The sequence below is a fragment of the Dendrobates tinctorius genome, unplaced genomic scaffold (assembly GCF_039654945.1).
Source record: "Dendrobates tinctorius isolate UK_male_01 unplaced genomic scaffold, ASM3965494v1 ptg000156l, whole genome shotgun sequence".
Lineage (NCBI taxonomy): Eukaryota > Metazoa > Chordata > Amphibia > Anura > Dendrobatidae > Dendrobates > Dendrobates tinctorius.
The window spans coordinates 15,017,257-15,043,394 of NW_027361823.1; the positions used below are offsets into that span (position 1 = coordinate 15,017,257).

At 42.4% G+C, this 26,138-nt stretch overlaps 2 protein-coding genes across 2 annotated transcripts in view; both read right to left on the reverse strand.

The window, feature by feature from the left end:
• Positions 1–26,138, reverse strand: part of PCDH15 (protocadherin related 15) — a 2,659,104-nt gene that overhangs the window by 8,777 nt on the left and 2,624,189 nt on the right. Inside the window, exons 34-37 of the mRNA XM_073548247.1 lie at positions 15,104–15,125; positions 11,833–11,871; positions 8,726–8,799; positions 7,007–7,142 (exon numbers count right to left, since the gene is read on the reverse strand). Coding sequence (XP_073404348.1) covers positions 7,007–7,142; positions 8,726–8,799; positions 11,833–11,871; positions 15,104–15,125 — 271 coding nt within the window. The remainder of the gene's footprint in view (positions 1–7,006; positions 7,143–8,725; positions 8,800–11,832; positions 11,872–15,103; positions 15,126–26,138) is intronic.
• Positions 1,096–4,348, reverse strand: LOC141051220 (uncharacterized). Its single transcript, XM_073548096.1, has one exon. It carries the CDS (start codon positions 2,491–2,493, stop codon positions 1,096–1,098), a length of 1,398 nt encoding a protein of 465 aa, XP_073404197.1. The 5' UTR covers positions 2,494–4,348.

The window sequence follows — 26,138 nt, forward strand, 5'->3', positions numbered from 1 at the left end:
CATAGACTTGAATGGGACTTCCGGTATCGGAATCGGCGATACCGATACTTTTTTTAAAGATCGGCCGATCCATTCCGATCCGATACTTTGAAGTATCGGACGGTATCGCTCAACTCTACTTAAAAGTGTAGAAGAGTACCATCCTTAACTGCACACAAAATGTAAGCTGAACAGAAAAGGGTGTCACGCTCTAACAGCTCGTGCCTTCAGAAGTATGGGGTCAAAGCAAGCAAGGCTTCCATCAAATTCATGCATCTTACAGGTTAGAAGGGAATGCTCTGAATCATCAATGGTGTGGAAAATAATTAGATTAGAGAAGCTAAAACAGTGCTTTGGAGCAGTGAACTGTTTAGTTAGGAAGTGGAAAAGAACAGATAAGGAAGGAAATGAAGAGTAGGAAAGAATGAAATCACATTTTGCAATCTTCCACCTGATATACATGTGTTTAGCAGAAAGTCATAGGACATAAAAAGGAGTTACTAAACTATTATGGGGCAATTAAACAATATAAACATCTTATTACGGAAACAAAACGTTTTTTCCTTTAACATAGGGGAGAATGTTGGGTATAAAATGAGATCAGGTTAACAAACATATTTCGATCCTATCTAGGCTTTTCTTTAACACAGGTAAAGATTCAATTCACTGCACCAGCAGACAAGGCAGAATAGCTTATTGGTTTTCTACCTGGAACACAGAGTCAGTTGCACATGCCCCACCAGCCATGGAATGGCTATAAACTTGCTATAATAGCATCTATAATCAAGTTACGGCCTTGTTCAAAAGAAAATCTCAACCAATACATCGAAGGAATGGAGATTATAATCCGAGAACATGACAATAATGAAGTAAGTTCAGTACAAATGGAAGCAAATAGTTGGACAATTAGGTAAATAGTGGAATATTTTAGTATCATCAAAGGATTCATATGTTTAGCTGAAAATACCACAGAGAGATATGGATAATAGATTTGAAAAGTTGCTCAGAAAAGTTACTTTGTAAGACGAAGCATTAGCTTAGAAGTTTTCGTTTAGAATAGAGTCACACAGATACACTGCAACCAAAAGGCTCACAGCTCCTACCTACTGTTCACTTTCAAAAGGACGTTGAATTGCCAGCAGCTTCAGAATCAGACATTTCAGAATCAGATCCGTGCCCAGTATCGTGTTCATCTGATTGATCAGAAGAAGCTTTTATACTCGAGTTTTGTACTTCTGAATCCTGAGAAATTTGGGAAACATCATCTTCCTCCTGGCTGGCCGCAGAAGTATGACTTTGCTCACCAAGTGATGAATTTCCCTGACTAACATTATCATTTTCCTCACTTTCTGCAGTACTCTGTACATCTGTGTCATGACTACTTTTGCTCTGACTTTTTTCACTTCTTGAGGCAGATGCTTCACTTACATCATCTTCACCGTCTTCACTGTCAGCAGCACTTGATTTACTGGCATCATCTTTTTCATCCTCGTCTTCTGACTGTTCCTCTTCAGAACCTTCTTCAATAGCACTTTGTATTTCACTGTCTACTATTGATTTCTTTGATTTGAAGCTCGACTTTGAACTTTCTTGTGCACTCCCTTCGTCAGACTCTTCACTTATTTTTTCTGATTTCTTATCAGAAGATGTTTTAGATTCTGTCTCAGAGGCTATAGATTTTTCATCCTCTTCTTCAGAATCATCTTCTTCAGACTCCTCCTGCTTACTGCCTACTGATTTAGAAATGGATTGTGTCTCATCTTCTGACTCTAAAGTTTCATCTCTCTCTTCATCAGAATCTACTGTGCTTTCATTTGTTTCATCTTGATCCAAGGTCACCTTTAAATAATCTTTATCAACCTGTGATGGAGAGGTGCTGCTCCTTCGAGACGTTTCATCTGAAGGTTTTGATGATGTTTTGTCTTCATCTTCTGAATCTCCGCTTTCTTCAGATTCACTATCTGCTGTTACACTAATTGAAATTCCAGATTTGCTCTCATCCCTCTCTGATTCACTTACATCCTCCTCTTCCTCCTCTTTTTCACTTTCAGCAGTGGAAGTTTTGGTTGATGAGGCTACTGACTTTCGACGAGGATGAAGTTTCCTGGCTACATTAATGCGCTGCATGGCTCTATCAAATTTTCTTGTGACTGAATCAGTTGATTTTTGGAAATAACTTCCTTTAATAACAACACTATCATCACCTTCTACCTGACGGGCCGAGACCAACTTGGCATAAGTGGAGTCCTTTCCACTACCTTTCACTTTTTGGAGTATCATTGGGAATATTCTAGCTTTTTTCCAAGGAGAACGATGAGCACCTTCTGCAGTCTCACTTGCTTTCTGAGCACTGACTGCTACTCGACTTAGTTGCATAACTGCTTTCAGTTTTTTCCTTCCTTGACTGGTTCTAGCCACTTGCATACTACCTCTGGGAGGTCCAGACCTGCCTGCCAAACTTCCTCTACCTTGGACCTGCCCTCTACCTCTCCTCGAAGGAGGTCTGCCACGCATTCTTATCTGAAATTGTGGAAAATTAATTATATTTAAAACATTGTTGAATATCAAAATATGCTAATTAATAACACCAATGTTTTTTTCATTTTTTTAATCAGCAAGCATAATAAAACTTTCTAGAAATGCATTAGGGGCATACAGATCTTTATGCAATTTTCAAATAAACTATAAAGTATAAAAAAGTAAAAACTAAACTGTAAAGTTTACATTTATTGTTGCATTCTATTTAACACATTTTCATACAAATCGTAAAGCTTAAAATGTCTATGGAAACTCTGACCCAAAAGGCTCTTTACAGTAACATTAGTATTTTAATTAACATTATTTATGATACTGTTATTGCTTCTATTGTTAGTCATTGTGTGGCCAGTACAGTCGGAACAATTTGCAACATCAAATTTTGAAATGACCACTGTAGTTTGCCACAGTATCTTGCATCTATTGATCTACTGCCTCTGACTTTTTTTTCCATCAGGTTAAGCTTCTATTTTGGAATAATTATAATTTTAAAACTGCAATCTTAACATAACATGCATGTCAAGGTATAACATCAATTTCACATTCTAATAATATACTTCATCCCATTAAATCAGCCCTCTATCTTTGCTTATGACAAGCATCTATATATATAATCATCTTATCATGTCTGTCTGTCTATAACCGAAATCCCGCGTCGCTGAATCAGCGACAGGCGCAGCTGTTTGCAACAGTAAGGCTGGTTTCACATTTGCGTTTTTTAGCGCTGGAAAAAAACGCATACCTGCGCATGCGTTTTTTCCCCTATATTTAACATGGGTGCGCATACCTGCGCGCTGGTAAGCGCATGTATGCGATTTTCATGCGCTGCGTTTTTTTGGGGTGTGCGTTGGTATTTTCCAGACGCAGCATGTTGCATTTTTTGGCCCTGCAAAAAAGCGCATGCGCACATATGCGCACATTTTGCGCTAAAAATGGCCATTATAGCCTATGGATGCGCATATGTGCGCACTGGCATGCTCATGTATGCGTTTTTTTGCATATGCGTTTTTTTTTTTTAACCATGGAATTTAGGGGTTTGGGTTAGAGTTAGGGTTAGTTAAGGGGGTTTAGGGTTAGGGTTAGGGTCAGGGTCAGGGTTAGGGTTGGGGTTTGGGTCAGGGTTAGGGTTAAGTATGGTTTGGTTAAGGGTTAGGGTCAGGGTTAGGGTCAGGATTAGGGTTAAGTATGGTTTTGTTAAGGGTTAGGGTCAGGGTTAGGGTTAGGGTTAGGGTTAGGGTCAGGGTTAGGGTTAGGGTTGGGGTCAGGGTTAGTGTTAGGGTCAGGGTTAGGGTTAAGTATGGTTTTGTTAAGGATTAGGGTCAGGGTTAGGGTCAGGATTAGGGTTAAGTATGGTTTTGTTAAGGGTTAGGGTCAGGGTTAGGGTTAGGGTTAGGGTTAGGGTTAGGGTCAGGGTTAGGGTTAGGGTTAGGGTTAGGGTTAAGTATGGTTTTGTTAAGGGTTAGGGTCAGGGTTAGGGTCAGGGTCAGGGTTAGGGTTAGGGTTAGGGTTAGTTAGGGTTTAGGGTTTGGGTTAGGGTTAAGTATGATTTGGTTAAGGGTTAGGGTCAGGGTTAGGGTTAGGGTTAGGGTCAGGGTTAGGGTTAGGGTTAGGGTCAGGGTTAGGGTTAGGGTCAGGGTTAGGGTTAGGGTCAGGGTTAGGGTTAGTAAAGTCATGGTTTGGGTAGTGTGAGGGGCCACCTAAAAATGTTGGAAAAAAACGCAAACGCGGTAAAAACGCACTAAAAACGCATACAAACGCATAAAAACGCTGCGTTTTTTTCATGCATGCTCATAAAAATGCTTGAAAAAAACGCAGCAGTTGTATGCTTACAGTATGTATGCGTTTTTTCAATGCGTTTTTTTGCGGGAAAAAAGCGCTGCAAAAAAAAACAAGTGTGAAACTAGCCTAAGCTGTGCCTGATGCTGATTGGTCGTGGCCACCAGGCCGCGACCAATCAGTGGCAGGCGCAGTCGGGCGCAGCGCTCAATCGGGCGCAGGGGGCGCGACGCTTAATCTGTAAAAAATAGAATTAAAATTAAAAAAAGGTTATTCTCACCTTCTGACGGCCTCCGATCTCCTTTTCACATGCCCGGCATCGCGGTCCTAGTAATGCTTAGCGCAAAGGACCGGAGATGACGTCACTCTCGCGAGAGCGCGACGTCATCAGCGGTCTAAGGTGCAAAGCATTACTGGGACCGTGAAGCCGGGTGCATGGAAACATGTAAAAATAGAATTAAAATAAAAAATATTTATATACTCACCTTCTGACGGCCTCCGATCTCCACTCCATGCTCCACGCGCTCGGCACCTTCCGGTCTCAGTAATGCTTTGCGCGACGGGCCGGTGACTACATCACTCTCGCAAGAGCGCGACGTCATCAGCGGTGTTTCGCGTAAAGCATTACTGGGACCGGAAGATGCCGGGCACGTGGGATGTGGGGTGGAGATTGGGGCCGTCGGAAGGTGAGTATATAACTATTTTTAATTTTAACAGAGACTCTAGAATACCCGATGCATACCAGGAAAGGGGGGTGACGGAACCATGCATACCAAGAAAGGGGGGTGAGGGTAACGATGCATACCAGGAAAGGGAGGTGAGGGTGACCATACATACCAGCAAAAGGGGGGGAGGGAGACCATGTATGCCAGGAAAGGGGGGTGAGGGTGACAATACATACCAGCAAAGGGGGGTGAGTGGGACCATGCATACTAGGAAAGAGGGGTGAGGGTGACCATACATACCAGCAAAGGGGGGTGAAGGGACCATGCATACCAGGAGAGGGGGGAGAGGGGACCATGAATTCTAGGAAAGGGGGGGTGAGGGGGACCATGCGTACCAGGAAAGGGGGGTGAAGGGATCATGCTTACCAGGAAAGAGGGGTGAGAGGACCATGCATACCAGGATTGGGGGGTGAGAGGACCATGCATCCAGGATTGGAGGGTGAGGGGGACCATACATATCAGGATTGGAGGGTGAGGGGACCATGCTTACCAGGAAAGGGGGATGAGGGGTACCATACATACCATCAAAGGGGGGGTGAGGGGGACCATGCATACCAGGAAAGGGAGGTGACGGTGACCATACATACCAGCAAAGGGGGGTGACGGGACCATGCATACCAGGAAAGGGGGGTGAGGGGGACCATGCAGACCAGGAAAGGGGGGTGAGGGGACCATGCTTACCAGGAAAGAGGGATGAGAGGACCATGCATACCAGGATTGGGGGGTGAGAGGACCATGCATTCCAGGATTGGAGGGTGATGGGTATCATGCATATCAGAATTGGGGGTGAGAGGGCCATGCATTCCAGGATTGGGGGGTGTATTATTGCATTATTATTAAATCTTCATAAATAAACTACATACATATTCTAGAATACCCGATGCATTAGAATCAGGCCACCATCTAGTAGTATATAATTAAAAATTAATACAGTGGCTTGTATATGTCTTGTGTGAATCTGTACCTACTGTGCCATTTCTGGAATGTTGGTCATGTCTTTCTTCGCAGCTTATATGGGTTCCCCTAATGCAGCATAACCTTCCCATAATGCCTATTGACTTTCCAGATATTGCTGGATTTTATCACATTGCACTTGCTTTGTTTTGAGTCATATCTAATTTCTTTACAACAGATTTCCCAGACGAGTAAATAGGTCCCATAATAAGGGATGGATAAAATGTGACTTTTATTAAATCTCAAATTAAAAATTGGCTAATAAATAATACAGTCATAGCCACCCACTTTTTTTAGCTCCTTTAGTGATTCTGATGTACAGCAATAACACCAATACTTACCTTATGAATTACTGTATAGCCACAGACTGCAGCCGGGATTGACCAGCCTAGTTTACTAGTATTTGGTAATTATTGTAGGAGATAGGAATTTCAATTTAGGGGTCTAAATGTAAATATAATGCAGGACAACTTTAGCAAATTTTAATCTCACTGTATTATTTATTGACCACTTTTTAATTTGAGATTTAATAAAAGTCATGTTTCATTTCATTTCTTAATATGGGACCTCTTTACCTGCCTGGGTAATCTGTTGTAAAGAATTTTCATCCCTAAAGGCATGTTTACATTTCTTTGTAGCTTTATATGTAATATCAGGTACTAACATATTAGTGCCATATAACTTTTTCCTCTAAACCTAGCAAAATGTACAAAGTCTGTGTACCTTATGTGACGCAGCTTCAGCCTGTCTTCCCTGCTTCCTGCTTGTGATATGTTTTACCAGTCAGTTCTAACAAGCAGGAGAGGATTCAAAAGCTGCTGACGTCACCCTGCAGTTCATACACAGACTTATCTTCTGTATATATAGAAGAGACTGGACCAGTCTATTAATATTGAAAGCTTCAAAATGTATGGATGCAGCTGAGCTGGCATGCAAGTGAACTAGAATATGGTCGGTGGGCAAGTATTATTTGTTCAAAATTTGCTTAAATGCTACTTTAATAGACTATTCAAAGGTGGACATTTGTATACACTTACATCTCCCTCAGCTGCAGGGCCATGTGGACTATAGTAATAGCCACCATCATTTTCAACAACAACTTCTCCATAGTCTTCATACAAGCCAGATGGGGATAGCAACCTGCGTCGACTTCCGTATTGTGGTAATTCATACCTGGTCAAAGCATACTTGAAGTTAGTATTTGTATTACAGCTGTAAAAATGGGTTAAATGAATCAGAACTGAAAACTTATGAAACGTTATTACACTTTCTGATTCAAGCATATGAACAATTAATGAAATACAGATACCACAGTGCAGCAGAAAAACTGATGAATGATAGATTGTAGGGTGTATCCTGTCTAATAAGAAAATACTGCACACTACTGAAAATTCACAATTCCTCTGTATGCCATGTAAAAATGAATGGTCATGTGAACAGATGTATATGATTTGTATACTTACAGCCACATGCCTACAAGTCTCAAGTGTCTTCTTTCATTTCTCTCACTGAGGCCAGTCGGCAGGTATTAAAATTGCATACATTTTTGCCTTTATTTTTTGTTTTATTGGCTAGTATTGTTTTTGGCCAAGACAAGGCACAGTAAATCCGTGTAGGGAAACTAACTTTGTTACATCTACCAAGACCAACCTCAACAAAGTCTGCTTATGAAGTATTCAGTCTGTGGTTGTGCTAGTGATGGAGGTAACATCATGGCTGATATTACTGTACAGTGCAGACACTGTCCAGCCAGGTATACCAATGTGGCTCTGGCCAGTTGTGCCACTTAGCCAAATAGAATGGGTGTGTGTTACCCAGAAACTTATTAGATGTAATCATCTCTTTGCTCTTGACAGTTGGACAGTACAACATCCTACTCAAACTCCAAGTAACTCCCAGCAGTTATTGCGCTTAGTTTACTCTCTGTGCTCTGGTGCTAATTTTTTGCTGTGCTCATCATTTTCTTGAACTGGCCTGTGACCCCTGCTAAATCTGTTTTTTGATCCCTTTGATATGACCATAGCATGTTCCACATTGTTTTTGACTGACCTATTGATATCCAGTCCCGGCTATCTATCTGACTACAGTATTGCCTTTGGATTCTGTACCTGGTTCTGTTCCTTCTGTTACTGACTGACTACCCTATCCTTAGGCTCATTTCTCTGGCCAGAAGCTATTCTACTGACACAACCCAGGGGGCCCCACTGTAAGGCCAGAACTCAATATTAAGCCAGGATGACACATGCTAGGAATATGGCTGAGTGTCACATGTTAATACCCAGCACTGTCGCTGGAACTCAGGAGTGGAGCGTGTGGCTCCATGTCTTGCTATGCGGCCACAAGCTCAGCTCCCGAGTGCCGGCGGCAGTGCCCGGTACATGCGAGACTCAGCCGTATTCCTAGCATGTGTGTTCCCGGCCTAAGTGTGTAGGTCAAGGTTCTTCTGGGGTCTGCTAGATGTAGTGGCTAGTTCTGTCCAAAGTAGCCTTTTTTTAGCTTCAGACAGACTAGCAAAATTCTGGCCTTATGTATGGACCAACTGAAATGCATTGATCTTAAATATGGATATGTGCATGAGGATTAAATTTACTGACATAGCTTAATAGGTTCTTTGGTATTTTACTAAGTTACTCTGTGAGTGCTTTATGCTGAATATTTCCTTCTATTAACTGTGCAGCTGTATATAAAGGTCAATATAGCCATTCTATTATTGCATGCATCATCATTCTAATTAACCTTTGATGATGAAGACATACCCATGCTCATAGCTGTAATAGTCTTGTCCATAATATTCTTGGCCAGGATCAATTCCAGACTCCATGGACAATTCCTTGAGGAAAACAAATAGTAAAACCATAAGAGTTTGAGAATGTCATTGAGATACATGGGTTGTGAAGCTTTTCAACATTTCGTGGATGCATCAGTCTAGCTATTCTTATAAATTAAGTAAAATATATTCTTACAGACAGAAATATTTTAAAGCATAAAATGGAGAGATGATTTGTAAGAATTTGTAAATAGGCAAATTAAGATAAAAGGTATGTAAAAGTTGAAGAGACATGGCACCTTTTCAAAAAGCTGCAATAAAAGTAAAAAATGTCTTAACAAGATATCAATAAGAACTACAGCTTGCCCCTTAAAAAATAGGCCCTTGTATCACTCCATTAACAGAAAAATGAAGAAGCAACTGATGTCAGAAAATGGCAAAAGAAGAATATTTTTCTTTTTTACAAAAATTCTGATTATATTTATTTTAATTACATGTTGTCGGGTAAATAATCCCACTCAAAAAATGCTGCAAAAATTTAAACCCAAATACAATGACGGGTTTGTGAATATTGTACATTAGGGCTCCGGCTTAAGATAATAATTAGATGAGTGCTAGCCATCGTTTTAATAGATAGCACTCGACTCCATGTTGTTAAATTAGGCCATGCACATGTCGGATCCATAGGCTGGGGTCAAACTTGGAAGAGAAATGCAACAGCACACTCCGGTCTGAGTGACGGCGGCAGTGCAAAGTATTGATGCGAGTTTCTCGCATTACTCTTGCAAATCTGACCCCGGCCTTATCCTTCAACCAACTCGGTCCAAGAAAAAAATTGCAACATGCACAAGTTGCCTCTGATAATTGGATGGTACTCGACAATTCCTGTCTATGGGACAGTGGAAAACATCCGAACACAATCAGATGACATCCAGCTTGGTCCAATTTTCACTAACACACTGCATGTGTAAGGGGTACGGTGGGACAGTTTAATGCCCTGCACTAAAGTAATGTTAATATATCATGTAATGTATTGTATCTATGTTTATGTGTTGTAAAGATATAGGGATAGTGTAGGACTTAGACCAGTAGGGGAGCACAGTAAAATAGGATAGGAATTAGTTAGACCAATAGGATTAGGTTAGTTAGGAGGGGCTAAGGAAGAGAAGTTGGGGGAGCTTCCTGGAGTTAGCCAGTATGAGCCGGGAGCAAGGACAGGACAGTTGTGTCCGGGGGAACGTTTAAGCAGAGGAGCCCAGAGGTCCAGGGATTAAGAGCTGACAGTCACACAGTGGTGGAGGAATATCAGGGCAACATAAGAATGGTAGCAGCTAACATCATGGGAACAACCCTAAACATCTGAGCCTATGGCCTAGTAAGAAATGGAAGAGCTTTTCTTCGACTTCACCTTCCAAGAGGGAAGCGGTCGGGGAACTCCTGAAGCGGGTTAGTCTTACCAGTCAGGAAACTGCAGTAGCTGCGGATCAAGTGGATATTCCTCGAGGGGTGAGGGACAGTGGAGAGAACGGAAAGGTGATATTCTGCGAAGAATCTTGTACTGTTTCTGTGACTTAACTGGGCCAGCTGAGTAAAATTGTTTTGTTGAAGATGAACCTGGACTCTGACAGTCATTGTGTGGTGTTAAAAGAAAAGTAGTCCTAGCAGTGCGGAATGGACCGTGACTTACAAGTGTGTGGACTAAAATGTGTTAATGTGGCGGAGGGCCAGGGTGTGCCAGTACTGCCACCCTCAGCCAGGACTACCCCCTGGCCTCCATTTCACATGTATAAGATGAAAAAAAATGTTTTGCCACATCCAAGAAATCTGATCACACTCTGATCAAACGCTAATGAAACTTAGAGTGTGAGTAGCATAATGGGACTGATTTTTTCACATTAGACAAAATACAGAGGTGTGACCCTGGCCTTAAACACTCTGATTAATTTGGGACATACTCGACTATTTTACTTTTTTTACTGTTTAAATGTTGGACAGGATTAGTACATCATTCCCTCTGTTATTCAGTCCCTGCGTAGAACAGCATATTCACATAGAAAATCCACTTTAAAACCCTGAAAAATTTCTCAAATCTGAAACTTGAGTTTGCTGACATTATTTAAGAGAGTTTTGAGATTTTTGTGAAAATGGTAGATATGTGGGCAGCTTGTTTGGCATTAGTAAAAGAAAATCTGAGACCCTTTTGTCTATGCAACTTGTCCTATCAGTTAGATGACCACAATAGTAAACATTTAGATATTTATTGATATAGAAAAAAATTGGAAGGGAGCAATATGGGAATTTTGCCCATTTTCAGTGTAGTATGTTAACATGAATGGTGTAATTGAAAACTCCAACGGCTTGTTCACATGCAGCGTTTGTACCATTTTTTTTCTGCCTGGTAAAAATGCTGTATTTTATAGTACCAGCAAAGTGAATAGAGATTTGTGAAATCTCATGCAAACGATGCTTTCTTTTATAGCGGGTCTGAACAATCAAAATAATTTTTCGAACCTGCAGCGAGTCATCTCTTCCTGCATCGTTATAGCATTCTTCCCCATTCAAACGAATGGGAAAAAAATGCATCAAAATTACAAATTAAAAATGGGTCAAAAATGCAAATTTTTCCAAGAATTTTTCCCTCATAAACTAAGCCCTTACAGAAAAATAAAAGGTAAAACCCAAAAAAAAGAAAAACTAAAATGAAAAAATGAAAAATGGTCCCAAAGGACTAAAATTACGATGGATTCTCATTTTGTATTTATAGTCGGTTCAAGCCAGCCCCAATGATAAATCTTCTTTTTATGGATATGAGTGAAACGCATGAGCTCTGCCCTTTCGATTTCATTTATCTGAATTTTCTGTCTCTGTGATCATGTAGGTTAATTGCTATTGATCTGACCAGAACACAGTACATCTGAATTAGTGGAAATATAGAGTATTTAGAGTATTAGAGACAATCTATATTCATTTCATTGATCATAGTTCTATACCAAAGGAATGATTATTGGTGTTATTTGCTAATGGGTTCATCTGGCATTGGCTAGTACATTCAGATTTAAATCTAAAAATATAAAAAAAAAATGCAAATATAACTACCTCGGGTTTCAGAAGAGACGGTCTCAGCAATTGCTGTTGCTGGTGCCATAGAAAAAGACAGGAAAAGAGCAGGAGGCATTGAAAGAAAAATAGAAAAGAAATAAAGAGAAAGGCAATTTGGCATTGGTGCCATAGAAGTACAGTAGACAAAGTACAGTAAATTCTTGGCAGATAGTCAGCACTGTAAACAGGACTAATAATTTAATTTGCTTTAATGATGACTTATGGTGATGAAATCTGCAGCTGGTTGGTGCATGCAAAAATAAATTATACAACATAGAAATATCATAAAAAATAGCAAAGTTCGAAGTGTTTCAAACGCAGACAAAAAATAATATGAGATGAGATTATATAAATTACCAAAATGAATTGTAAAGGGGATCTGTCACCAGATTTCACAAAGCAAACTGCATATATAATTAAATTGCTGTACTAGACTTAATGAGGCCGGTATATTTTCTCTGATAGGCTATGCCCAAACAACTGTACAAAACTCTTTGAATGTTTCAATTCAATCTCTGCCTATTTTAACTGAATGACAGCTCCACAGTCCATTATCTCTGCTGCTAAATCTCTGCCCAGCCTGATTCACAGTTCCCCAGTGCTCCTCTTCCATGTTGCTGCCCTTCTGCGCCTGATACCACATGCAGTGCAATACATGTTTAAGCTGTGAGTCAGGATGAGTGGGAGGAGACGGAATGCACTCTGAGCCCGATTCATCCAGAGCGGTGTTGTTCACACTGGTCTTGATGAGGGGGACCCTGCAGTCAGACTCTCCTGAATCATTAAGAGGTGCATGCGTGCGCTTCTACATGCAGTGACTGGAGTGAGATTTCAGGCATACAGAAAGCCAGAGATTGTCATGATAGCAAAATAGGGGATACTTTGCTTGCTGTGGCTCTGACCCCCAGCAATAAAAAAAACAAGGCTCTGAAGAGCCCATGTCTAATGGAGCGGAGGTCGATCAAGTGCACTCTCATTACATGAGTTCTAATGGCAGTGACTAGGGATGAGCGAGTATAGTCATTAGGATTTGGTACTCGGCGAGTACTGCGGTACTCGCGGTACTCAAATCCTGGCGAGTATTTCACTACTCGTCTCGCAATATTCGGCACAGCCCACACAGTCCCCGCACAGTCCCGCACAGCCTGGCACAGTCCCCGCACAGCCTGGCACAGTCCCCGCACAGTCCAGCACAGCCTGGCACAGTCCCCGCACAGCTTGGCACATTCCCGCACAGCCCAGCTCGGTCCCCGCACAGTCCACACACAGCCCAGCACAGTCTAGCACAGTCCCACACAGCCCAGCTCGGTCCCCGCACAGTCCCGCACAGCCCAGCACAGTCCCGCACAGCCCAGCAAAGCCCAGCACTGGCAAGCACAGCCCATTACTCGCATTTCCCATAGACTTACATTGGACTCGCTACTCGTTACGAGTACCCGAGTATTAGGAGGCACTCATAACGAGTACATCGAGTCTGAGTATTTCACTACTCACTCACCCCAGCAGTTACAAAAAGCAGCACAGCACTCATTAATCTCCACGGCTTCCATTAGAATGAATAGGGTCAGTGTGCGTGATTGACCTATGCTCCATTCGGCATGGTTCTTGTTATCCCATGGATAGAGAATATGTCAGGGGTTTACCGCTTTATAGAGGAGGCAGAAGACAGCACTGTCAGATGTCTCATACTCCTGCATTGATTAGAAACACTTAAGCCTTCATATTAAATTGTGCAGATTTCTGTTAGCAGTTCAGGGATTAACATGTTTCAGTTGAAAGCTCCTATAAGCTTGCCTGCTTGATGCGCTCAGCTGTTCAGAGGTTGCCACTTCCCACTGATTTGCCAGTTGCAAATCCTCTTCTCCTACTTTGATTTTTCCCTTCCTTCACTCCCCGGTGCTCCCCTCTGTTGTTAGTGTGTGCATTTTGTGTAATTGGTATCTTCCTTTATCTCTATGTGTATTCCCTTGTTAGTCTGGTTGGTGTATTTCCATACACTACTACTCCCCACTTCCCTGGTTGGGGAAAGGAAAAGATTAAGGGCAGATTCAAAAGCTCAGCAAGGTATGTGGGCCCAGTGTCTTCAACATTAGAAGCAATCTGGGGAGCAGGGACAGATAGGGCACCCCCTAACACCAGGGACAGAGAAGAAGCCATTGGCCCCAGGATACTCAGCAACAGAGTTGTGACAGGATAACTTTCAGACTTGAGAACAACCCACTAAAGAAGAACTTCCATCAAAATTGTTGTCCTCTTATTATACTGCAATCATCATATTATATAGCACTGTTTCTCATTTTGCCCTTTTACCCAGCTTTTTCTTCTCTTTTTGCTGATCTATGTAGAAACAGGAAGTCTCTTTTCCCTGCATTTATCATTCCTCTCTTCAACTCCTCACCAAAATGCTCTGCTCTTCCCACTGCCAGAGAGTTTGCAGTGACTCATGACAGGGAAAATTGACCTCCTGTTTCTACATAGAGCTTAGAAGGATTCAGCTAGTGTGTTTTTAATCACGTGATGTCATAGATCTAATGATAAAGAGAATAATTAAATGGGTACAAAGGCAAAATGAGCAATTGTAAGTACGCAGTGTTATATAATATGATGACTGCAGTATATGAAGAAGATAAAAATTTTGATGGGTAGAGGAGTACTTCTTGTATATCAGAGAGTATGAAAGTGTCTGTTTATACATCCATATACTCCTTGACTCTATGGACAAGTGTACATAATTGACGAGGCTATGAGCCACAGTTCTCAAGAATACGGGTTTCATTCATATGCCCATTCCAATAGCCTCCAGCAGTTACCAATGGTGTTGCCTAATAGACAAGTTTCTTATAGATTCTGAAGCACTCAGCTATCAGTGTAATCTAAGGAATGTTACTGAACATAATCCCTTGAATGTTCAAAAAAAATCAATAAATGTGATCCTTTTCAGTATTGACAAATGTGACACTACATCACATGAAAGTGCAATAATACCTCAGGAAGCTCTTAAATCACATTAATGCACGGCATTTTAGTTAAAAAAAAGTGAAAAGAAAACAAAAACAAAAAAATTGGCTGACATTTTAACATGTGAAATATGACATTGCCACCTTCCTGCATTTTGCTGTAATCATAACACTAATGGCTGTCATGAATGACTCAAAATGGCATCAAATGCACAGAAAATAATGTTATGCTGAAAATCAGTATCATAATAACATGAGTTATGTAATGTACTAAAATTCAAAGATTATGGCGATGGAAACATGAATCATACCTCTTGATGTGCGTATCCTCTCCTGAAATAGAGGAGAAAAAATGAGTAAACAACTTGTTGAAATGAGGTTTTGATCAATACATCTTTTTCTACAAAAATCAGAACAGTTCGGTGCTTTTAATGCTTGGACCAAGTACCAAAACAATATTTAATACCTATTTTCCCATAACTTACTATTATTAATGCTTACATTCAGTTGCAGCCATTTTTCTTACTAATTAGAACAATATTTTGTAATGATATTGAAAATTAAAATGTAGATTTTTAATGCAAAATTTTCAATTAACCCCTTCGCACCCGAGCCTGTTTTTGCCTTCGTGACCGGGCCAATTTTTTCAATTCTGACCAGTGTCACTTTATGAGGTCATAACTCTAGAACGCTTCAACGGATCCTACTGATTCTGACATTGTTTTCTCATGACATATTGTACTTCATGATGGTGGTAAAAATTTTTAGATATGATCTGCACTTATTTGTTAAAAAAATCAAAGTTTGGCAAAAATTTAGAAAATTTTGCAATTTTCAAACTTTTAATTTTTATGCCCTTAAATCAGAGAGTGATATCGCACAAAATAGTTAATAAATAACATTTCCCACATGTCTACTTTACATCTGCACAATTTTGGAAACATAATTTTTTTTTTTTTAGGAATTTATAAGGGTTAAAAGTTGACCATCGATTTCTCATTTTTACAACAAAATTTGCAACACCATTTTTTTTAGGGACCACCTCACATTTGAAGTGAGTTTGGGGGGTCAATATGACAGAAAATACCCAAAATTGACACCATTCTAAAAACTGCACCTCTCAATGTACTCAAAACCACATTCAAGAAGTTTATTAACCCTTCAGGTGCTTCACATGAATGGAATATGGAAGGAAAAAATAAACATTTAACTTTTTTTCACAAACATTTTACTTCAAAACCATTTTTTTTTATTTTCACAAGTGTAAAAAGAGAAAATGAACCACTAAATTTTTTGTGCAATTTCTCCCGAATACGCCAATACCCCGTATGTGGGGCTAAACCACTGTTTGAGCACACGGCAGAGCTCAGAACGGAAGGAGTGCCGTTTGACTTTTTCAATGCAGAATTGGCTGGAATTGAGATCGGATGCCATGTCGCATTTGGAGAGCCCCTGATGTACCTAAACAGTGGAAACCCCCCACAAGTGACCCCATTTTGGAAATTAGACCCCCCAGGGACTTATCTAGATGTGTGGTGAGCACTTTGAACCCCCAAGTGTTTCACTAAAGTTTATAATGTAGAGCCGTGAAAATAAAAAAAAAATCATTTTTTTTCCACAAAAATGATCTTTTGGCCCCCAATTTTTATTTTCACAAGGGTAACAGGGGAAATTGGACCCTAAGAGTTGTTGTCCAATTTGTCCTGAGTACGCTGGTATGCCATATGTTGGAGAAAACTACTGTTTGGGCACACGGTGGGGCTCGGAAGGGAAGTAGTGACGTTCTGAAATGCAGACTTTGATGGAATGGTCTGCGGGTGTCATGTCGCGTTTGCAGAGCCCCTGATGTACCTAAACAGTGGCAACCCCCCACAAGTGACCCCATTTTGGAAACTAGACCCCCCAAGGAACTTATATAGATGTGTGGTGAGCACTTTGAACCCCCAAGTGTTTCAGTAAAGTTTATAATGTAGAGGTGTGAAAATAAAAAAATCATTTTTTTTCCACAAAAATGATCTTTTAGCCCCCAATTTTTATTTTCACAAGGGTAACAGGAGAAATTGGACCCTAAGAGTTGTTGTCCAATTTGTCCTGAGTACGCTGGTATGCCATATGTTGGAGAAAACTACTGTTTGGGCACACGGTGGGGCTCGGAAGGGAAGTAGTGACGTTCTGAAATGCAGACTTTGATGGAATGGTCTGTGGGTGTCATGTCGCCTTTGCAGAGCCCCTGATGTACCTAAACAGTGGAAACCCCCCACAAGTGACCCCATTTTGGAAACTAGACCCCCCAAGGAACTTATCTAGATGTGTGGTGAGCACTTTGAACCCCCAAGTGTTTCACTAAAGTTTATAATGTAGAGGCGTGAAAATAAAAAAATCATTTTTTTTTCCACAAAAATGATCTTTTAGCCCCCAATTTTTATTTTCACAAGGGTAACAGGAGAAATTGGACCCTAAGAGTTGTTGTCCAATTTGTCCTGAGTACGCTGGTATGCCATATGTTGGAGAAAACTACTGTTTGGGCACACGGTGGGGCTCGGAAGGGAAGTAGTGACGTTCTGAAATGCAGACTTTGATGGAATGGTCTGTGGGTGTCATGTCACGTTTGCAGAGCCCCTGATGTACCTAAACAGTGGAAACCCCCCACAAGTGACCCCATTTTGGAAACTAGACCCCCCAAGGAACTTATCTAGATGTGTGGTGAGCACTTTGAACCCCCAAGTGTTTCACTAAAGTTTATAATGTAGAGGAGTGAAAATAAAAAAATCATTTTTTTTCCACAAAAATGATCTTTTAGCCCCCAATTTTTATTTTCACAAGGGTAACGGGAGAAATTGGACCTTAAGAGTTGTTGTCCAATTTGTCCTGAGTCCTGAGTACGCTGGTACCCCATATGTGGGAGAAAACTACTGTTTGGGCACACGGTGGGGCTCGGAAGGGAAGTAGTGACGTTCTGAAATGCAGACTTTGATGGAATGGTCTGCGGGCGTCATATTGCATTTACAGAGCCCCTGATGTACCTAAACAGTGGAAACCCCCAATTCTAATTCCAACCCTAACCCCAACACACCCCTAACCCTAATCTCAGCCCTAACCATAACCCTAACCACAAACCTAACACCAACACACCCATAACCTTAATCCCAGCCCTAGCCCTAGCCCTAGCCCTAACCCTAGCCCTAGCCCTAACCCTAGCCCTAGCCCTAACCCTAGTCCTAGCCCTAACCCTAACCCTAACCCTAGCCCTAGCCCTAACCCTAGCCCTAACCCTAGCCCTAACCCTAAAGGCCCCGTCTCACTAAGCAATCTCGGTAGCGAGATCGCTGCTGAGTCACAACTTTTGTGACGTAACAGCGATCTCACCAGCGAGATCGCTATGTGTGACAGCGATCAGCGAGCGGCCCCCCTGCCGGTATCGCTGATCGCTGGAAGAAATCTCTGGACATTTCTTTGGTCGCTGGTCTCCCGCTGGCCAGCACGCATTGCTGCGTGTGACAGGCGGGAGACCAGCGATCAGGTGTAAAAAATAATAAAAAAAATAAAAAATATAGTTATTCTCACCTTCCGATGTCCTGTTCAGCCATCCTGCCTCTCTCCACGCTCCGGTCCCAGTGATCCTTTGCACGAATGACCGCGAGACTTTGTTATCCCGCGAGACTGTGACATCTCGCGGTCATTCGTGCAAAGGATCACTGGGACCGGAGCGTGGAGAGAGGCAGGATGGCTGAACGGGACGTCGGAAGGTGAGAATAACTATATTTTTAATTTTGATTCTATTTTTTACAGGGATGGCCAGCGATGCCGGGCGCTCGGCATCGCTGTGCTGATCGCTGGTGAAGCTGTCTGTGTGACAGCTCACCAGCGATCACATAGCGACTTACTAGCGATCCTGACACCTTGATATCGGTGTCGGGATCGCTGGTAAGTCGCTTAGTGTGACGGGGCCTTAACCCTAGCCCTAGCCCCTGCATTTTTTTTTTTTACTTTTTTTTTTTACTTTTTTTTTTATTTTTGTCACAAGATCGCTGCACTGCAATCTGACTCATAGTAACGCCACTTCACCTCTGATCATCTGTCAGTGTGAGATCAGAGGAGAAGCAGCGTTACTATGTGACAAGATCGCTGCCTGGCACATAATAACGCCACTTCTCCTCTGATCTCACAATGACAGATGATCAGAGGTGAAGCAGCGTTACTGTGTGACAAGATCGCTGCCTGGCACAGCTGTGCCAGGCAGCGATCAGCTGTGCCAGGCAGCGATCTAGTCACACAATAACGCTGCTTCACCTCTGATCAGCTGTCAGTGAGATCAGACGGAGAAGCCGCGTTACAATGAGGGAGATCGCCGGGAAACAAGCAGCTTTCCCAGCGATCGCTCCCATTGGCTGCTGTGACGCTGACGTCATCAGAACCTGAACCAATCAGGTCTCGATGACGTCGGGGGTCCCAGCATGCATTGCGCACCGGGATCCCCGCGTTGGAAGGTATGTGGGGGTCCCGGGGGGCACAAAACCGCGACAGTAGATAAACGTCGGCGCTGCACAAAGCCCAGCAAGCGCCAACGTTTATCTACTGTGGGCGGTCGTGAAGAGGTTAAATACCGAGTTGATTTAAAAAAATTGATAGTTTTTAGTCAGAATGACTGACTACAGGTTATTATGATAAAGGTAACGTATGTGTTTTTTTTTTCTCCAACCACCTTGACTTTCACACATTTTTGTACCATCGCTTCCTAAGATAGTACACATCTGATACAAAGAAGTTTATTGAAAATTAGCCATCTAATCGGAAAGCAGCATAATGTAGTGACAGAGACCCAGATTCCAGTGATGTATCACTTACTCGGCTGCTTCTTGTAGTTTTGATAACATCATTATTTTATCAGTAGAAGATTATCACTAGAGGATTAGTAAACCTGCTGCCATGTATTGCTCCATATTCATAAGCTTTGTGTTACGGCGGCGGAACACGCTTAAAAAAATATAAATAAAGCGTGTTCGCCGCCCTGGGTCCACCGTGCGGCAGATGTAATAATCGCTGCTGAAAAGGCAGAGCACCAGCACGGTAATGTGCACAGGGAAGGACTGCACCTGATGCACAAAAGCAAGCTCTGTTGGAACTCACAGAGCTGCACACAAGAACACAAACACAAAAATGCTGAGTCTGTATATACTGCACAGATAATCAGCGGCACACATACGGTAACCAGAGATTGGGGTAGTTAGAGACTTCACTACCACCAAATGGACTTACCATGACTGGACGTGTGCACGGCGTTGCAACTGCGGACATCCAAAATTGCTGCAAGCGCGATTAGCAGGCGCAATGCAAGACGCTGGCTGCTGTTAAAAGGTGGAGCTTGAGCGTGCTGGCGCTAGCGCGCACACAGGCTCACTCACACATTCGTATTATCAGAGGGAAGGTGTTTCTTAATAAGTTATTCACCAGTCCAAGCATCCATCACCAAACACACAGCAGCAAGTATGGAAAATACTAGCGCATGGCATAGCGGCCATGCGCACTTTTTATAGCGTACGGGACCTGACGGAAATCTCCAGAGCCCCGAGCATAACCAATCAAATCAGGAGCAGGACCTGAGCACCTGACTCCTGAACTCCAATGAGAGCTAGTCCCATGACATGCTCAGAAGCAGGGGAAAAGGACTTAGCCTCTGGAGACAAATGTGAGAATCTGGGTTGCTGCATAAGCATAGAATGACCCAGATTCCTAACACTTTGAATAACTTTGCACCCACCACTGATTGTCTGCTTTTTGTGTACACTATGCATAGGCAGAAAGCAACCAATCAGTGGTGTGGGTGGGGTTATACAGGGCTCAGCATTCAGAGAACTGGTAGATTTGCATCACTGGAATCAGGGTCTCTGACTCTTCATCATGCTGCTGTCATCATGTAGTTTAAACTAAAGCAGCTTCAAAACCTCATATTAAAATTAATTAGTTACATACATTACTAAAGTATAATAATTTTAGCTAATGGTCTATGCTCTGCTGCCTCTCCTGTGCTCCATTTTTTTCATGCGCAAAGTAGCTGCTGACGTGGCATGGAGAACATTGCGAAAAGTCTAAACCATGCCTATTCTACCTTTCCACTGATATGAGATAGATCAGCACCAAAAAAACAAGTTTGTGTGGATTGATCCACAGGATCCGTGGCCACATCAGTAATTTTTCAGTAATGCCTCACCTGATGGTTTCTGCAGCTCTTCTTTTGATTAGCCAGCCTGGGGCGATGTCATTTTTGTGGTGTGATGCAAATCTGACGCTGAGACTGGCCAGATAATCAAAGTAAGAGCAGTGGATGCCATCAGGGGAGAGTTGTTTCTCAAATCGCCCATTCTCCAGCCACAGATTACTAATGTGGCTGCTTGTAAGGGTCCTGTAAATCAATTAGTGCCATCTCGACCACTGTCTACTGTGGCGCCCCTGAGGCTCAGTCGCCACAGAGGTGCTGCACCTCCTCCTGAGGTGTGGTGCCCCACCATCCAGGTAAGGTGGAGAGTCCTGACCACACTCCAACACCTGCACCCCACACCACAAAGTCGTGCAGCAAAGCACCTTCAGTGGCTCCCTGCTTGAAGTGTATCAAAGCACCAATTGGTGGTTCCCTGCTTGGAATACGAAACGTGCTGGGTGGTGGGTGGAGCTTAGTTTACATTAAAGAGAGCGGGAAGAGTTTAGGTCGGTGGTCAGTTGTTCAGTTGGCGAGTCAGTAAGCAGTGAGAGAAGAAGATCCCCAGAGAGAGGGATAGATGGCTGGAAGTGCTGCAGCAGATCCCAGTGTCCTGGGTCTGCTGGCACAGGAAAGGAAAAGAGAGAGAGCAACATAGACTGAAAGCCTGATTTTCCATAGAAAGAAAGATTAGTACGGAACATGAGGAGTAAAAGAGAATAGAGGACGTGGGTTAGAAGAGAACCCTTCCTAGAAGTTCTAAGCGCAAGGCCCGGTCCCCGAGGTTATATGGATACTAATGGTCCTGCAGCAGACACCGGAGGAATAGAAGTAGTGATCGCTTTATTCCCAAACAAGACTTGGGGGCACAACAGCAACTGGATAGTGAGCCAGGACTAAGTAGCAAGGAGTCCCCGAAGCAGGCTACAGCTGTCTGCCGTACAAGTAGAGTTCATAAGAACATCGGACAGGAGGAACTCCAGTGTAACTCAGTACTCGGAGTACTTCATTCAAAGGTGCTATAAGAGGAGACGTTCAGAAAGGCACATGTTGGCGGAATGTTGGAAAGGAGTATTCCATCTTGCCTGGAGGTTGACTGAGTCCCTGACCCGGAGGACACGACACGGAGGCAGGCACCTGTTTGTACAACAGACTGTGAGTAAAGCTTTGGAACTACATGCCCTGGTGTCCTCCGCTCATTCATGCGCCACACACCTGGCACCGCTACATCTCTGTGCCTACACTGCACCATTCCTGCAATGCTTACCTACACTGCCCTGGGACTACAGCTTCACCTGTGGGGAGCTATAACATCTTTGCTGCGTCATACCATCAGTCCCAGAGGATCTGCATGCAGCGTTGGCCTAACTCCACCCTTGCTGAACAACACAGGTGGTGTCACGAACCATTCAACTTTATTCCATCATTCAATTCCCCTTTTTTTTACTTGGGCACCCAGGGCCACAGACCTGGTCACCGCCACTGTGACAACTTCCCCCCTGACTTACCGGCCCGGTATCGAGTACCCCACAGCCCTGTGAGGGCGACCCACCACTGCTACAGATTCTTTCTTCCCTTGGCATCAAACACCTTGCCCCTGTCCTGGATTGCCTCATAGCTTTCTGAATGCACATTCAGCGTTTCCCACACTACCTCCTCATCTCGCTCTCTCTCTGTTGGAGTATCCCAAGGCTCTTTCCTGGGGCCCCTACTTTTTTCCATCTATACTCTTGGTCTAGGGCAACTCATAAAGTCCCTTGGCTTCCAGTACCACCTGTATGCGGACGACACTCAGATCTACCTCTCTGGCCAAGATGTCACCTATCTGCTGTCCAGAATCCCAGAGTGTCTATCAGCCATATCCTCCTTTTTCACCTCTCGCTTCCTAAAACTCAATGTAGACAAAACTGAACTCATTTTCTTTCCTCCATCTCACGTATCTTCCCTACCCCATCTATCTATTATGGTAAATGGCATCACGCTCTCTCCCGCACATGAAATACGCTGCCTTGGAGTAACTCTCGACTCTGCCCTGTCCTTCAAACCACACGTCCAAACACTTTCCACCTCCTGTCGCCTCCAACTCAAAAATATTTCCAGAATCCATCCCTTCCTCAGCCCTCAATCTACTAAAACTCTTGTACATGCCCTCATTATCTCCCGTCTTGACTACTGCAACACTCTCCTCTGTGGCCTCCCTGCTAACTCTCTTGCATCACTCCAGTCTGTCCTCAACTCTACTGCCCAACTAATCCACCTCTCTTCTCGCTACTCCCCTGTCTCTCTCTTCTGCAAATCCCTCCACTGGCTCCCAATTCACCAACGAATCCAGTTCAAACTACTAACACTGACCTACAAAGCCATCCACAACCTATCCCCTCCCTATATCTCTGAACTAATCTCCCAATATCTTCCCTCACATAATCTTCGATCCTCCCAAGACCTCCTACTCTCCTCCACACTTATTCATTCTTCACACAACAGCCTGCAATAACCACTCTACCGCCTCATCACTGCCCGAGCCGCCGCATCAAAACCACCAGAGCTGCTGCACCCCCGACCTTCTGTCTCTTCCCCACTATCCCATAGAATGTAAGTCCGCAAGGACAGGGTCCTCTCCCCTCTGTACCGTCTGTCATTGTAAATTTGCTTACTGTTAACAATATCTATAACTTTGTATGTAACTCCCTTCTCATGTACAGCACCATGGAATTAATGGCGCTATATAAATAAATAATAATAGTAATAATAATAATAATAACTCTAATGAACACTTGTTCGGCTGAAATCTACTCTGCTTAACTCTATTAGAAATATGTATGCACTGTTTGTCTGAACATGCAGATTGTTTTCAATATTGATTGTTCTGCTGATGACCTGAGATTAGCATCCTCAATAGTCAGAACCTCCCACTCCCGTCTCCAAGACTTTACACGTGCCGCGCCAATTCTTTGGAATGCACTTCCCAGGTCAATACGATTAGTCCCCAATCCCCACAATTTTAAGCGTGTCCTGAAAACGCATTTATTCAGACTGGCCTACCACCCCAACACATTAACCTAATCTATCCCTGTGTGGCAGAGCCAAAAGTTTTACCATAACCAGGTTCCCCGCATCATGTTCCCACATGCTTTATGCCTCTATTAGCCCTCTGTGTCTGTACTGTTACACACTTAACATTATGACTGGTCCATACAATCAGGGTAACTGTTACCACCCACCTTTCGTGTCTCCCTCTTTCCTCATAGACTGTAAGCTTGCGAGCAGGGCCCTCATTCCTCTTGGTATTTGTTATAATCTACTGTATGTGATTATTGTTATGCTGTAATGTCTATTGTCTGTACAAATCCCCTCTGAAATGTAAAGTGCTGCGGAATATGTCGGCGCAATAAAAATAAAATTTATTATTATTATTATTAATATGGAGAGAGAAAAATGTTGCTGCCAAACACCCAGAATTGGCACACTTTCTACCTCGTGCATGACCAACTTTAGCAAAATAGAATGGACACATTTGGAAATGCTTTCACTATGACAAAAATCAACCCAATACTAATAGTTTCTAACATAAAAAGCTGTTCCTGGAAGAAAAAAAAACCTTTTTCTAATTTTGTGTGAATCATTTAAAGGTCTACATAAAGGTAAACCAATGTTGACTGTAATCCACATGTTCCAAATATGTGCATGCCATCAATTTATTTTGGCATAACAACATTTTTTAGTATTTTCTACAAAAAGCTTTTTTACTATTTGAAGCAAAAAAAAACACTGTTCTATATATGGATGAACGAGCCACTGAATGCTCTTTGTGAGTCTGAAGGACTTTCTAATGAAGCTGTAAGATGCAATGGTCTCCGGTATTGTAGTTTATTCTGTGCTAGAGGGGTTATTTCTAGTTCATAAATGGGTAAAATTGCAACTTTACAATTTAACCATTATGAAAAAATCCACTCTGTTCTCCGGTTCGGAGAAATTTTTAGTGTACAGCTTGTTGCCTAGGTTACCAGCCCACCTGCAGTCACAGCCTGGCCGGATACCTAGGCATGGAGCACAAGGCATGGGCAGAATATATGTTTTCAGTCTGATTGTGACACTCTGAAGCTTGATACACCCATCCTCAGTCATTCTGCCCTTCCTTTATAATTCAGAAGCTAGACTTGCCTTTATGAGCAACCTGTGAGAGAAATTAGTTTGGACCATGCCACTGGTCTGAACCGTCCATCTTTAGGAGTGCACTGTGGGAACTCCTGAAATGTCAGGTTGAGAAATCTCCTCTAAGTAAAATTTTTTAATCTTCGCTTCTGTTTTGAACACAGGCAAAGAAAAAGATTTTTTAACTAAATAATTCCAGCTGCAAATAAAAATAACTTCAATGTGAGCTGGAAAGCTGCAGTAAAAACAAACTTCATGAGCAGTCTGCAGCAAGTCTAGACATTCTTTTCAAACTGCAATTCACTTAATGAACATACTGTATGGTATTTTAGGGAACTTAGTTAATATACATCCTTATAGCTAAAGCATTATGTATGAATTTTGTCTTAGAGACATTCAAAAGACAAAAAAAACTGACTGGCACATCCAGACTAGTGTGAATAGGTGCATACCAGGAGGAGCTACCTCCATATACAATATACAAAAAAAGGTTGCACTCTATCATGCTAAAGCATGTCCATGTGGAACATGTGAAATTAGAATAGCAATACGGCTTTGGAGCATAATGAAAAAATATGAGACGATTAGCATAAAATTTGTCCAAATATTATCTGCCCATCAACCATCATCAAGGTGGTCTCAGTCTGATGGATCTCTGACCTGTGTGAATACCTCTTTAAGGCTGATGTCTGAATTCCTGGGTGAATGTGGACACCTCTGTTAGCAATGCCTGCATTTATGGGTAAGAAGGCAGATAATATTTGGCCAAATTTTATGCTAAGCATCTCATATTTTTTCCTAATACTCCAAAGCCATATTGCTATTCAAATTTCACATATTCCACATTGACATGCTTTAGCATGATAGAGTGCAGCCTTTTTTGTATGTCTTAGAGACATGGAAAGATAGTTTCCTGTTTGCGGTATAGTTTCAACAATTAAAGCGGCACTCTATTTTTTTTTGCTTGTAGAGTGTAGCAAAAGTTATTATGAAATTTTGTA

What these genes read in the sequence shown, in the direction of transcription:
- LOC141051220 (XM_073548096.1), bottom strand. Translation starts at nt 2,493, where the DNA reads ATGCGTGGCAGACCTCCTTCGAGGAGAGGTAGAGGGCAGGTCCAAGGT.